Below are 12,900 nucleotides of genomic sequence, written 5' to 3'. Positions count from 1 at the left end.
TATACAGGTATTACCACTTTTGTGAATTTGGAGATTCCATAAGGTTTTAAAAATATATCCCTTAAGAACATTCTGGATGGTTTTCTTACTATACGATTATGTCAAGTACTGAAAGTGAAATTATTTACCTACTGCTTTTATTTCCTTTTCATAATGCCATATTTCATCAAATCTAAAATGTCATCAACTAAGACACATCACGAAAGAAGAAAAGCTATCATCTATGAAATACTATCAACTGTAAAACATATCCTACCATCATAGTTGATAAAGTGTGGAAAAAAAAGTGAGGCATATAATCAATGAAAAATCGTAGCATCATCAGAATATGTGGTGTTATTTTAAACTTATGTAATGACTCGTACCAGCTTTGTATTTTTTTCCTTCCAAAGAACCATTTTGGTGTGTATAACACTGGCATTTGGCTCTAATTATATCATATTAATCACATTAAGAAAACAGAAACCTCTGTTACATTTTTTCCTTAAGTTTAAATCTAGGTCAATTTTACATTTCATTAGATGAGTTTCCAGTATCTGTTAAAACAAATGAGCCCCTTACTCTTTTTTTTTTTCTATTAATTTGATATGTTACATTATTATATTTAGTTGTGAGGGGCAATTTCTTTAGGATTTCTACTTAAGTAGATAAATCCCAAAATTCCATTTTGGTGTTAAACCTTTTAGATTAAGAGATGGTTGAAAACAAATGTGTGACAACAGGAAAAAGTACAGAATGACATGCACTTAGAATGTTATTACCCATCAAAATCATGATATATTCCAGAATATTTAATGATTGTCAAGTGTTCATGATACATTAGGTGAGAAAAGATAGCTATAAAAGTATATATACAATTATCCTTCAATTAAAAAATAAAAAAAATTTAAAAAGTGTCCAAAGTAGGTGCATCTAAATAGCAATTTAGTATTAACAAACAAAAAGTGTGTGTGTGTGTGTATAGCATTTGACAAATATACACTGCCATGTGTAAAATAGATAGCTGGTGAGAAATTACTACGTAACACAGAGAGCCCAGCTTGGTGCTCTGTGATGACCTAGAGGGGTGGGATCAGGGGAGGTGATATATGGTATAGTTATGGCTGATTTGCATTGCTGAAAGGCAGAAACCAACACAACAATGTAAAGCAATTTTCCTCCAATTAAAAATAAATGTAAAAAGTACATATATATGTATACATACACACATAAGTAATATATTTTTTAAAGAAATATTTATTTATTTGGTTGCACTGGGTCTTAAATGTGGCATGTGGGATCTAGTTTCCTGACCAGGGATCGAACCCAGGCCCCCTGCATTGGGAGCTCAGAATCTTAGCCACTGGACTACCAGGGAAGTCTCAGTAATTTGCTTTTAAAATAAGTAAGATCCTTTCACTGTTTCCCTCCAATATATCCCTTATAGCTCAGTTGGTGTGCTTCCCTGATGGCTTAGATGGTAAAGAATCCATCTCCAGTGAGGGAGATCTGGGTTCAATCCCTGGGTTGGGAAGATCCCCTGGAGGAAGGCATGGTAATCCACTCCAGTATGCTTGCCTGGAGAATCCCCATGGACAGAGAAGCCTGACGGGCTGCATCCCATGGGGTCGCCAAGAGTCAGACACAACAGAGCAACTGAGCAAAGCTCAGCTTAGCTGGTAAAGAATCTCCCTGCAACACGGTAGACCCAGGCTCGATTCCTGGGTTGAAAAGATCCCCGGGAGAAGGAAATGGCAACCCATCCCAGTATTCTTGCCTGGAGAATCCCATGCACAGGAGAGCCTGGAGGGCTACAGTCCATGGGGTCCAACAGCTGGACACAACTTAGCGACTAAACCATAGGAAATAAAACTCTTTTTGTAATCAATTAAAAAACTTATTCAAGGACTTCCCTGGTGGTACAGAGGATAAGAATCCATCTGCTAATGCAGGGGACATGGGCTCAGTCCCTGGTCTGGGAAGATTCCACATGCCAAGGAGCAAGTAAGCCTGCACACCCCACTGAGCCCACTCTGCAGCCCAGGACCCCAGCCACCGAGCCTGCATGCTGCAACTACTGAAGACCATGTGCCAAGAGACTCTGCTCTGCAGCAAGAGAAGCCCTGTCACCGCAATCAGAGCAAGCCCAAGTGCAACGATGGAGACCCAATACAACCAAAAATAAATATTTTTAAAAAACCGATTAAGCCATTGTCCCCCTTTTGCTTTCAGAGAATTTTAAGTTGAGGAAATATTTCCCTTGTCAAGATTGTTTTTACTTCAGAATATATTAGAGCTAAATTCCAAAAGAAAATATTAGAGCTGGAAAATATTAGCCCAACTTCTGCCAAGGAAACAGAAATCCAGGAAAAAAATGAAATGGTATTTCAGATGTCTTCTTTGGCTTAATTTAGCTAGTTTTGGTATTTAATATGAAATCCTCCTCTCACTCTAGAACAATGGAACAGGAAGCAAGGCTTGAAAAAGGCTTGGTGGGCTTTGGGTCTTCCCGTACAAGCCTGTGTCTGCTGCAGCAATCTAAGCAAGAGAGGGGCCGAGAGTCCTGGACACACAACAGGAGAAACAGAACTCTCAAAACTGCCGGTTATATTACCTTTGCATTTTCTCCCTTTTCTGCTTCTTTTAATGGCTGGAAGCCACTAAATTTTAAAAACAAAACTAAGAATTTTCTAATTTGAATACATATGTCCATCCATAGTGAAGGAAACAGCACTGGGAATAAGTGTTCCCTTTGTCAACATAAGGGGCTGTCCCTGGTCAGGATCTTTTCCTTCCACGTGATAGCAATCTTCTGGCAAATTCACTGGTTCTTTCTTCCTATTACATTTTAATCCCACTTGGTCACGAGTAAACTTGGAGATCACCTGTAACCACAGAGGAGCTATAAGTCTTATAGTGTATCTGCCCTCTCCTAAGCTATGGTAACCACAGAATATGTTTTCCAAACTAGAACCCTTGAACGTGAAAGGGGGCAATAAAATTGATTAAAAAAAAAAGAATTTGTTAATTTGAAACAATAACTGTGGAAGTCTATATTCCAATCATGGCTGTTTCAGGTCTAATCAAACAACTAGAGATAAGAACAGAGGGGCCTAGCTCCTTCTCAATACCCTGTGCAGCTGTCTCCTCAAAGAATGTGTGTTCGAGTGTGTGTGTGTGAAAGTCTAGTAAAAAAGAGAAAGAAACAGACACTGAGAGAGATAATAAATGTCTAACTTTTATAATCAGAAAAAAATGTTATTTTTATAAAATAAAAGAATGCACAGAAACAGGAAATTCACATTACTAGCCAAGAGTAAAAAAAAAACTATAGATTTGATATGTAATTATTAAGTAGAATTAATATCCAATTTTCAATTGGATATCCAATTAATTAACTAATTAATATCCAAAGATATCCAATTTCAATTCTATAAAGAACTTATCTTTCTTCTTAAATGTCCTATGAAAATTTACCATACATTCAACCAAAAGAAAATAGCAATAACTCTAGAAAGTTCAACTGAAATTAATAGCAGCAAAAGTTTAAATTTTAAATGCAACCAGTCGAAACTGAAAACTCTACAGTGACAGTAACATCTGTCTCACTCACTCTGAGGCACAGAGCCGGGGACACAGGAGAGGTGCCCCATAAACGTGTGTGTGTCAGGACGCCGTGTGCCAGGCACTTTTGGAGTCACCATCTCATGCAAGTCCTCTCTACACCCCGCACAGGTCCCCCATTCTGACAGATAAGGAGCCTGGGGTCCACACAGGTTTAGTCATCCCTCCGGGCCTACATCATAGAGCTGGGTTCACACCCAAGCCTGCCTGCCTGCAAAGCCTATGACACCTCTCACATTTCTTATCCCTTGGACTGTATCCAACACATCGATCTCAAATAAATCATTTCCTTTCCTAAAATTAATAAATAGAAACCAAAACTCATGAGTCTGTTAATTAGTCTTTTCCATGGTGGAGATTCCTTAATCTTGATTTTTCAAGAGAAATCTGTGCATCCACATATATATACACATTTTATAAATAAAATTTACAAAAGTAAAATTTAAAAATTAAATGAAACTTCATACTGATTTTTATACAGCCTTAATTATGTCAGAGGGAGAAGGAAATGGCAACCCACGTCAGTATTCTTTCCTGGAGAATCCCAGGAACAGAGGAGCCTGGTGGGTTGCCGTCTATGGCGTCGCACAGAGTTGGACACGACTGAAGGGACTTAGCAGCAGCAGCAGCAATTATATTAGACAAGATTGAATAATACATGGATATCATTTTGAAAATAGACAGACCAAATAAGTCAAAATAAATACCTCCAACCTCATCAACTTGGTGTGATTAAAGAAACAAAAAAACTTATGAAGACTGGACTCAGTCATATCTGAAAATGTTAATATGATGGCAAAGAGTAGCTTTTTTTTCTCCTTGATAAATCTAAGCATTATCTTCAACTCTTCCTTTCAAATACAACTATACCTTCTCTTAATCATTAATTTTATTGAAAAGAAGCATGATTTTAAAGAGAGTATACATAACAAACAGAAAAAAAGTATGCACAAAAGTCTATGAAACCAAACAGAAAAAAAAAATGTGCTAAGACTATATAAATACACTGTGATATAATATAGTATACAACCTCAAAAGAAACAAGTTAATGCTTAGACTTTACCTTCCTGGAATCCAATCTTGCTGGACTATAAATATAATGCCCCAAACGAGTATCAAATGGTACAGTGTATGGTCTCTTTTCAAGTATCCTGGTATCTGGCCCATCTCCACAAGTTTCCTTTACTGAAGAAGTCATTGACAGGTTAAGTTTTGTTAGTTCTTCACTCAGTTGATCCACAAGAAGTTGTTGTTCTATTATTTTTTCATTCTTTGTAGAAGAAAGAGAAGAATTTTAAAAATGGAGAGCCTCAGTATGAGTTAATGATTGAAAATAAACTGTACGTTGATCACAAAATCACAACTCCCTTAACAAAACAATAAAACCTAACTTATCCAGAGATTAGCCTTCTGGGACTTCCCTGGTGGTCCAGTGGCTAAGATTCCACAATTCCACTGCAGAATTCCACAATTCCACTGTAATCCCTGGTCGGTAAACTAAGATCCCACCTGCTGTAAGGTACAGCCAAAAAAAAAAAAAACAGAATTCTAAAAACCAACCAAACAAACAAAACCCCAAAGACTAGCCTTCTTCTGTTCACAAGAATTTAGGACTGTCCTGAGTGTTACAAACTTTTGAATAGTAAGCTGGAACAAATACAGCTAATGAGTTAGCGCAAGATACTGTCCCATACACTGTGATTGGTTAGCTTGCCCACCTGAAGCACTATGATTAGCTGATCTTTATAAAAGTCTGAACTTTCAGAGTGAAATCCAAGAAGTAACAAAAGACTAGAAAGTTGAAAAGTGTAGAAAACGGCCAACAGCTAAGATGACAGCAAAGGAGACAGAAAGTGGTTAACAGGTGCAGTGAAGTGAAAGCCTTTACTCAGTGAAAAAGAAAGCCACAAACAGAGATAAAAGACAGGCAATTGAGAGTCGTGGGAGAAAGAACTTGGAAATCAAAGGCAGAATAAGTTGTTTATGGGGGCATGGGGGAGAGAGAAAAACACTATGTGTGGTTTAGCTTCCCGTGTATCCTCTAAAGAAAAATTTTGAAGTATATAAGTTTTGTTTTATAAGCACAAAATTATATAAAAAAGAAAAGTCATTCATCTTAAATACTTTACATGTACTATAATGTTTAGATAGGGGAAAAAAAGCAAATCCTAAGGTTTCACTGTGTTAATGCTGAACTATAAGATGAAACATTTTTTTAAAAACCACATATTCAGATAATTAAAATATAAAACAATAGCATATAAGTTGAAGGGGGATACTAAATGGAGTCCTTTTATTCTTCAGGGAAAGGGTAAAAATACCAATTAATATTAGACTGTTTTAAGTCCAAGGGTGAGTGGTATATACTCTCCAGGATAACCACTAAGATCAGTGAAAGTACAACTTTTAAAGCAATTAAATCCAAAAAAAGGTAAGAAGGAGAGAAAAATGAATATAGAGCAGATAGGATAAGTAAAAACCACAATGGTATGATTATAACCAGAATATAACAGTAATTATATTAAATTCAGAAATGAACTCGCAATCCAATTAAAGGATAAAGACTACCAGAAAGAACTGTAAAACTGTCTAACCTGCTAATTGCAAAAAACATAACTAAAATCAAGAAAGAAAGATTAAAGGGAAGATGGAAAAAGAGATACCATGTAAATATTAGTCAAAAGAGTCCTTTTAAAAGAAAGAAAGCTGGTATGGCTATGTTAATATAAAATAGACTTAAACGCAAAAACTGTTGGGAGATAAAATGAAGTTAAAAAAATATTTTAAAAAAAAAGGTCAATTCACCAGGATGCTATAACAATTCTACATTTCTATGTACTTAATAACCCAGCTTCAATATATACAAAATGCAAAAATTGTATTTGCAAGACAAATCCAAAAATTATAGTAAGAGATCTCAACATCCCTCTAAAATACTAATAGGACAAAAAAAAGACCAAAAAAGTGAGTGAAAATATAGATTTGAATAAGAGGATTAACAGAATTAGGAGAACCCAAAGATTACAGAATATAAATTCTTTTCAAGCATATCTGTAATATGCACAAAAACTGGCCTTATGCTGAGCCATAAAGCAAATCTCAACACAAAGAACTGAAGTCGTGTGGACAACAACGCAATTAAGCTAAAAATTAATAAAAAGAAATCCTTCATGTGTTGGAAATAAAATAACTAACTATATAACCCACAGGTCAAAGAAAAAACTCACAATAAAAATCAGGAAAAATTTTGAGCCAAATGAGGAATGCAGATAAAGGTAAGCTTAGGAGGAAACATATAATTTTAAATGCATATATTTTAGATCGTTAAAAACATACAGAAAGGCTAAAAATCAATGAACTGAGCACCTATCTAAACAATTCAGAAAGATAGCATAGGATTCTATGCCCCTAAAAAAGCAGAAAAAAACTAAATAATAAAGATAAGGGTAGAAATTAAATAATAAACAAACATATATCAGAGAAGATCATCAAAGTCAAGAATGGCTCTCTGTGGGCTTCCCCAGTGGCTCTGTGGTAACGAATCTACTAGCCAATGCAGGAGATACAGGTTTGATCCCTGATCTGGGAAGATCCCACATGCTGGGGAGCAACTAAGCTCACGCAACCTAACTATTGAGCCTGTGCTCTAGAACCCAGGAACTGCAACTATTAAGCCCGGGTGAGGCAACTACTGAAGCCCATGGGGCCTAGAGCCTGTGCTCGAAAACAAAAGAAGCCACTGCAATGAGAGGCCTGTGCACTAGAGTAACCCCCACTTGCCACAACTAGATTGAAACGCTGGAGCAAAGCAACGAAGACCCAGCACAGCCAAAAATACGTAAATAAATAAAATTATAATTTTAAAAAAAGAATTTAGTCCCTGAAGAGACTAAAAAAATTGATAACCCTCTGGTGAAGTTGATCAAGGAAAAAAAAAAGAGAAGGCACAAATAACCAGGAATGAAAAACAGGATTATCGTTACACGTCTAAAAGCATTAAAGAGATGAGACTATTATAAACACTTCAACATATTTACTGAAATATGCAACAGCTGTTACATTCTTAGAAAAACAGACCTTACCAAAAAGGGGCAAAAGGAAAATGTGATTGAAATCATACTAAACGTTCCACAGAGAAATTTTCCAGGCCCAAGTATTTTTCAAGTGAATTCAACCAAATATTTAAGGAAGAAACACCACCAATTCTTCACACACTCTTCCCAAGTATAGAAAAAGAAGGAATGCTACCTAAACTATATTATCAGGTTAACCTAATTTGTTACAGTATCTGACAAGAACATTTTGAGAAAAGGAAATATACACATGAATAGACATGCTAAAATACTAAACAAAATAATTACAAACTAACATTATCTATGGTGAAACAGATCATCAGCCCAGGTGGGATGCATGAGACAAGTGCTCGGGCCTGGTGCACTGGGAAGACCCAGAGGAATCGGGTGGAGAGGGAGGTGGGAGGGGGGATCGGGATGGGGAATATGTGTAACTCTATGGCTGATTCATATCAATGTATGACAAAACCCTCTGAAATATTGTGAAGTAATTAGCCTCCAACTAATAAAAAATAAAAAAAATAAAAATAAATCAAAGATCTGTAGAAAAGACTAAATTAACACAGAAGACTTGACTGCTATCCTTTGAAGGACCTGCATACGAGGTTGTTCATTGGCTGGTGTCTGGGATCGGATCCTAGCAGGGTTCCCAACACCCTATCGAGTAAGAGTGGCTCACTGTGCTCAAAGTGTTTGTGCAGACAAGGTGGTTTATGTTGAACACCTGCTTTCCTTTCCTTCTGCTGGTCTGGAATTCTGGTAGATGCTGGCCAGAGAATGCCTTCATGGCCAGTTCTCAATAAAACCCGACTCTCCTCGGCAGACAAACACTTCACATGAGTTGTCACAATCTTTGTTGGGGGAGTTAAGTACATGTGGGTGACTCCACTGGGAGACAGTTCTTGGAAGCCTGTGCCTGATTTCTTCTGGACTTCACTCTATGTCCCTGTTCCCTTTGCTTTCTTTTATTAGGCCCATGCCTAATAAATCTTAGGTATGAGCACAACTGTATGCTGAGTGCCCCAAGTACAGCATCCAACCTGAGGCTGGTCTTGGGAACCCCCAGCATAACAATACATCATGACCGAAAAAAAGGTTTATTTCAGGAATATAAGATTGGTGTAAAAATTGGAAAAATCACTACAATCCACCACATTAACAGAACAAAGTGGGAAAATCATGATAAAGAAAAATCATTTGATAAAGTGTAATATCCATTCATAATAAAAATTCTCAGCAAAGAATTTTTGCTTGGTTTGATAAAGAATAAATAAAACATACCTATAGCAAACATGATACTTAATAGTGAAACAGTGAAAGCTTTTCCTTAATAGTTGGAAACAAGACAAGAACATTTCCTATCACCACTTGTATTCAATACTGTATTGAAGACCCAAGTCAATGAAGAAAGGTTAAAAAAAAAGAAGGCATAAAGATCTTGAAGGAATAAAAATGTCATCATTTGCAGATGACACAATTATAAATGAAAATCCAAAAGAATTTACATGAAATATCAGAATTTAAAAATGAATTTTATCAAGTTGCTTGGTATAAGCTATCAATATTCACAAACCAATACAGTTACACATACCAACAAACAAGACAATGAAAATCTGACGATTCCATTCATAGTCACATAAAAAAATAAAGCACCTGGGAATGAATCTAACAAAAGATGTTCAATACAAAAACATAAGCACAAAAAAGTCATTACTGAGAAAAACCAAAGAAAACATGAGTAAATGGAGGAATATACCAAGTTCATGGGTTAGTGAGAAGACTCATGATCAAAAGATGTTGATTCTTTCCAAATGTATCTTACAATCCCAAACAAAATCACAAAGAAGTGTGGTTTTTTTTTCGTGGTCCTTGAAAAGTTGATTCTACAATTTATATAGAGCAACTAAGACATTCTTGGGGAGGAGGGAAACAGAGCAGAGGCCTTGCTCTAGAGAACACCTAGACTTATCAGGAACCTACAATAAATAAGAAATGTGACATTGGTCCAAGGACAGGCAAGCCAATGGGGTACAACAGAAGTCCCAGAAATACATAATACATTCAAGCATGAATGAACCCTGACTTACGACAAACAGCACTCAAAACAGTGGTGAAAAGATGGCCTTCTCAATAATAATGCTGGAACAAATGGGTATCTACCTGGAAAAAAACTGAAATTTGACCTTTATTTTATCCCAAATACAAAAATCAGTTTCAGGACTATAGGATTTAAATGTGAAAGGCAAACATAATAATGGAAGACTTAGTCCAAAAGGAAAACAAGCAAGAGACTTGAATGAGCATGTCACAAAAGAAGGTACCCAAGGACTTCCCTGGTGGTCCAGTGGTTAGAATCTACCTTGCAATGCAGGTGATACAGGTTCGATCCCTGGTCTGGGAAGATACCACATGCCATGGAGCGACTAAGCCCAAGTGCCTAGAGCCCATGCTCCGCAACAAGAGAAGCCACTGCAATGAGAAGCCTGCTCGCTGCAACAAAGAACAGCCCTCACCGCAATGAAGAGTAGCCCCTGCCGCAACTAGAGAAAAGCCCAGGAGCAGCAACAAAGACCCAGTGCAGCCAAAAATAATTTAAAAAAAAAGAAGACACCCAAAGACCAAAAAAAGAAAAAACATGAAAAAGTGCTCAACTTCACTAGCCATCAGGGAAATGAAAATTAAAACCACAATAAAATAACATTACATACCTGCCATACACAACTACTGAGCCCACGCACCCGAGAGCCCGTGCTCTGCAAAAAGAGAAGCTACTGCAAACGAGCAGCCCCCACTCTCCACAACTAGAGAAGCCTGTGCGCAGCAAAAAAGACCCAGCTCAGCCAAAAATAAATAAATAAATGAGTATTTTAAATTAAGAAATACATTTTTAAAAACACAATAAAATAACATTACATACCTACCAGATTGCCTAAGACCTAAAAAATTCACAATAACAAATGTTGGCAAGCAAGTGGAATAGCAGGAATGCTCATACAGTGTTGGTGCAAGTTTAAACTGGAAAACAAGTTTGGTATTATTTACTGAAGTTGAAGATTTGCCTACCCTATGTATGACCTAGCGATTCAACTCCTAGGCACAAATCCAAAAGAAATGCGCGTGTGTGTGCACCAGGGGAAATGTATGAGAAAATTCATAGAAAGAAAATATCTATCAACAGTAAAAAGAAAAATAAATTGTGAAATAGTCATACAATGATATCCTATACAGCTATAAACTAACCAAGCTACAGCTTCACACAAAAACGTGGATGAAGCAGAATAGACAAAATGTTCAGTAAAAGCAACCAGATACTAAAGAATATATATTGAATGATTAAATTTATAAAAATTCCAAAACTTAAATTGCAGAGTTCAAGGATACATAGTAAAAACACAAAGTAAAGCAAGGAAATTATCACTATCAAAGTTAGGAGACCAGCTCTCTCCGAGGAGAGACTAAGGGCTTCTGGGGCTAGCAGTTTGCTGTTTCTTGAACTGGTGGTGGTTACCTAGCTGTTCTCTTTGTGATAATTCACTGAACAACACATTTTAGTTTATATATGTTTTCAGACAGTAAAGAATCCGCCTTCAATGCAGGAGACCTGGGTTTGATCCCTGGGTTGGGAAGATCCCCTGGAGAAGTGAATGGCAACCCACTTCAATATTCTTACCTGAAGAATCCCATGGACAGAGGAGCCTGGCAGACTCCAGTCCATGGTCTGCAGAGTCAGACATGACTGAATAACTAACACTGCTTTCACTATGTTTTTAAATTAACACAGAGATAGAACGGTTGAAAAAAAAAAAGAAGAAAAAAGTAATGTCAAAATCAAAGTCTAATTTTTCCTGGATCAGATCATTATTCAGGACAGTAGTTACTCCCTGATAAGAAGCTAAAAGCTTTAAATGAAATGAACTGTATGGGGGACGGGAAGGTTCACAGCCAGGGTGTATAATACTGGGTTGGCCAAAAATATCTCATGGAAAAATCCAAACTAAATTTCTAGCCAACCCAATACTCAGGGACATACCATGTTACACTGCAGGCACATCCATGTTAATACAGAAAAGCTAAGATAGAGAATTTGAAAGACTTAGCCAAACTGAATGAGCAAATCACTGACAGAGTATAAAATGTAATCTAACAAATCAAAATTTTAAATGATGTGTTTACCTTCCAACACTGAACAATATCCCATTGCCTATTACTCTGGCAAACAACAGAAGGGAAAGTATAAACAAAGGATAACTACAACATGACTTGCAAATTGAATTCCTGGGTATTAGGCTCTATATTTGTGAAATATAAGTCAAGCTAACAATAAAAATATTTTCCCTTCACACCCATTTAGGGGAAAACTGTAACTCATTCAGGTGCTTGTGTTCAGAACTCTTCAACTGAAACCTATTTTTGCAAACATTCCTACTTACTTACAATGCTACTTTAGTCAGGTACTGTTCCAATGAGATACACAGAGCAAGGTACATTAACTCTACCTGCAATCTATTCACTTTTTGTGCTTCTTTCAAAGAAACAACATGTCCTTTGTTTTCCTGCACCATCATTTGCACTTGACTCTTTAGCTCCTTCACCTCCAAGTCCTTCTGATTAAATACGACTTCATCAGCAGCAAGCGCACACTGGGCGGGGGGGGAGAAAGCACAAGAGAGTCACCGTGGGAAATGCTCAAGAGAAGCCGCATGACACCACAAAAACTGGGTTTAGTGACAGCTTGAAGAGGACGCAAAATCTGCTTACCCTTTTCTTCTTGTTTCTCTATGATAAGGAAGGCAGAAACAGCTGAGAGGACCCATCACTGGTATAACGTAAGAATTAGTCACCAAAGAGATAGGAAGACAGTCCTTATTTTTATTTCGTGTATTTTAAGGCTGAAGCCAGTTATTCAAATTCTACAGTACATTCAATAAGGTGTTTACAAGTTTTCTAGAATTACCATGAGATTTTTAATGTGGGTCTTCAGAAATCAAAAAGGTCACAATTCCCAAATTGACCTATATAGTATAAGAATGCTCTATATTTATAACGGATATTTAAATGAACATTTGCTAACTTTGCACCCTTTCACTACAAAGAGATATATTTTGAAGATGTTCGGGAATATGGTTAAACATATAGTTTTCTTAGTTCCTAGTGAATTATTCCTGTCACCAAATAAACTTGGAATATGCAAATAATACTTTTAAAATAAATTTTGAACTAAATA

The 12,900-nt window shown here is 36.7% G+C and overlaps 1 protein-coding gene across 8 annotated transcripts in view; it reads right to left on the bottom strand.

The window, feature by feature from the left end:
* KIF27 (kinesin family member 27) overlaps positions 1-12,900 on the bottom strand; it is an 82,029-nt gene that overhangs the window by 47,378 nt on the left and 21,751 nt on the right. For 6 of the 8 annotated variants that reach the window (XM_043927188.1, XM_043927185.1, XM_043927191.1 and 3 more), the window contains 2 exons: positions 12,173-12,316; positions 4,667-4,873 (listed from right to left, as the gene is read on the bottom strand). In XM_043927188.1, the coding sequence (XP_043783123.1) occupies positions 4,667-4,873; positions 12,173-12,316 (351 nt within the window). The remainder of the gene's footprint in view (positions 1-4,666; positions 4,874-12,172; positions 12,317-12,900) is intronic. The other 2 variants (XM_043927190.1, XM_043927192.1) reach the window with 2 other exon arrangements.

Source organism: Cervus elaphus, chromosome 16, assembly GCF_910594005.1.
Source record: "Cervus elaphus chromosome 16, mCerEla1.1, whole genome shotgun sequence".
Taxonomy (NCBI): Eukaryota; Metazoa; Chordata; class Mammalia; order Artiodactyla; family Cervidae; genus Cervus; species Cervus elaphus.
The sequence above is the reverse complement of the archived record's forward strand: the minus strand, read 5'-3'. Positions and strand labels throughout refer to the sequence as shown.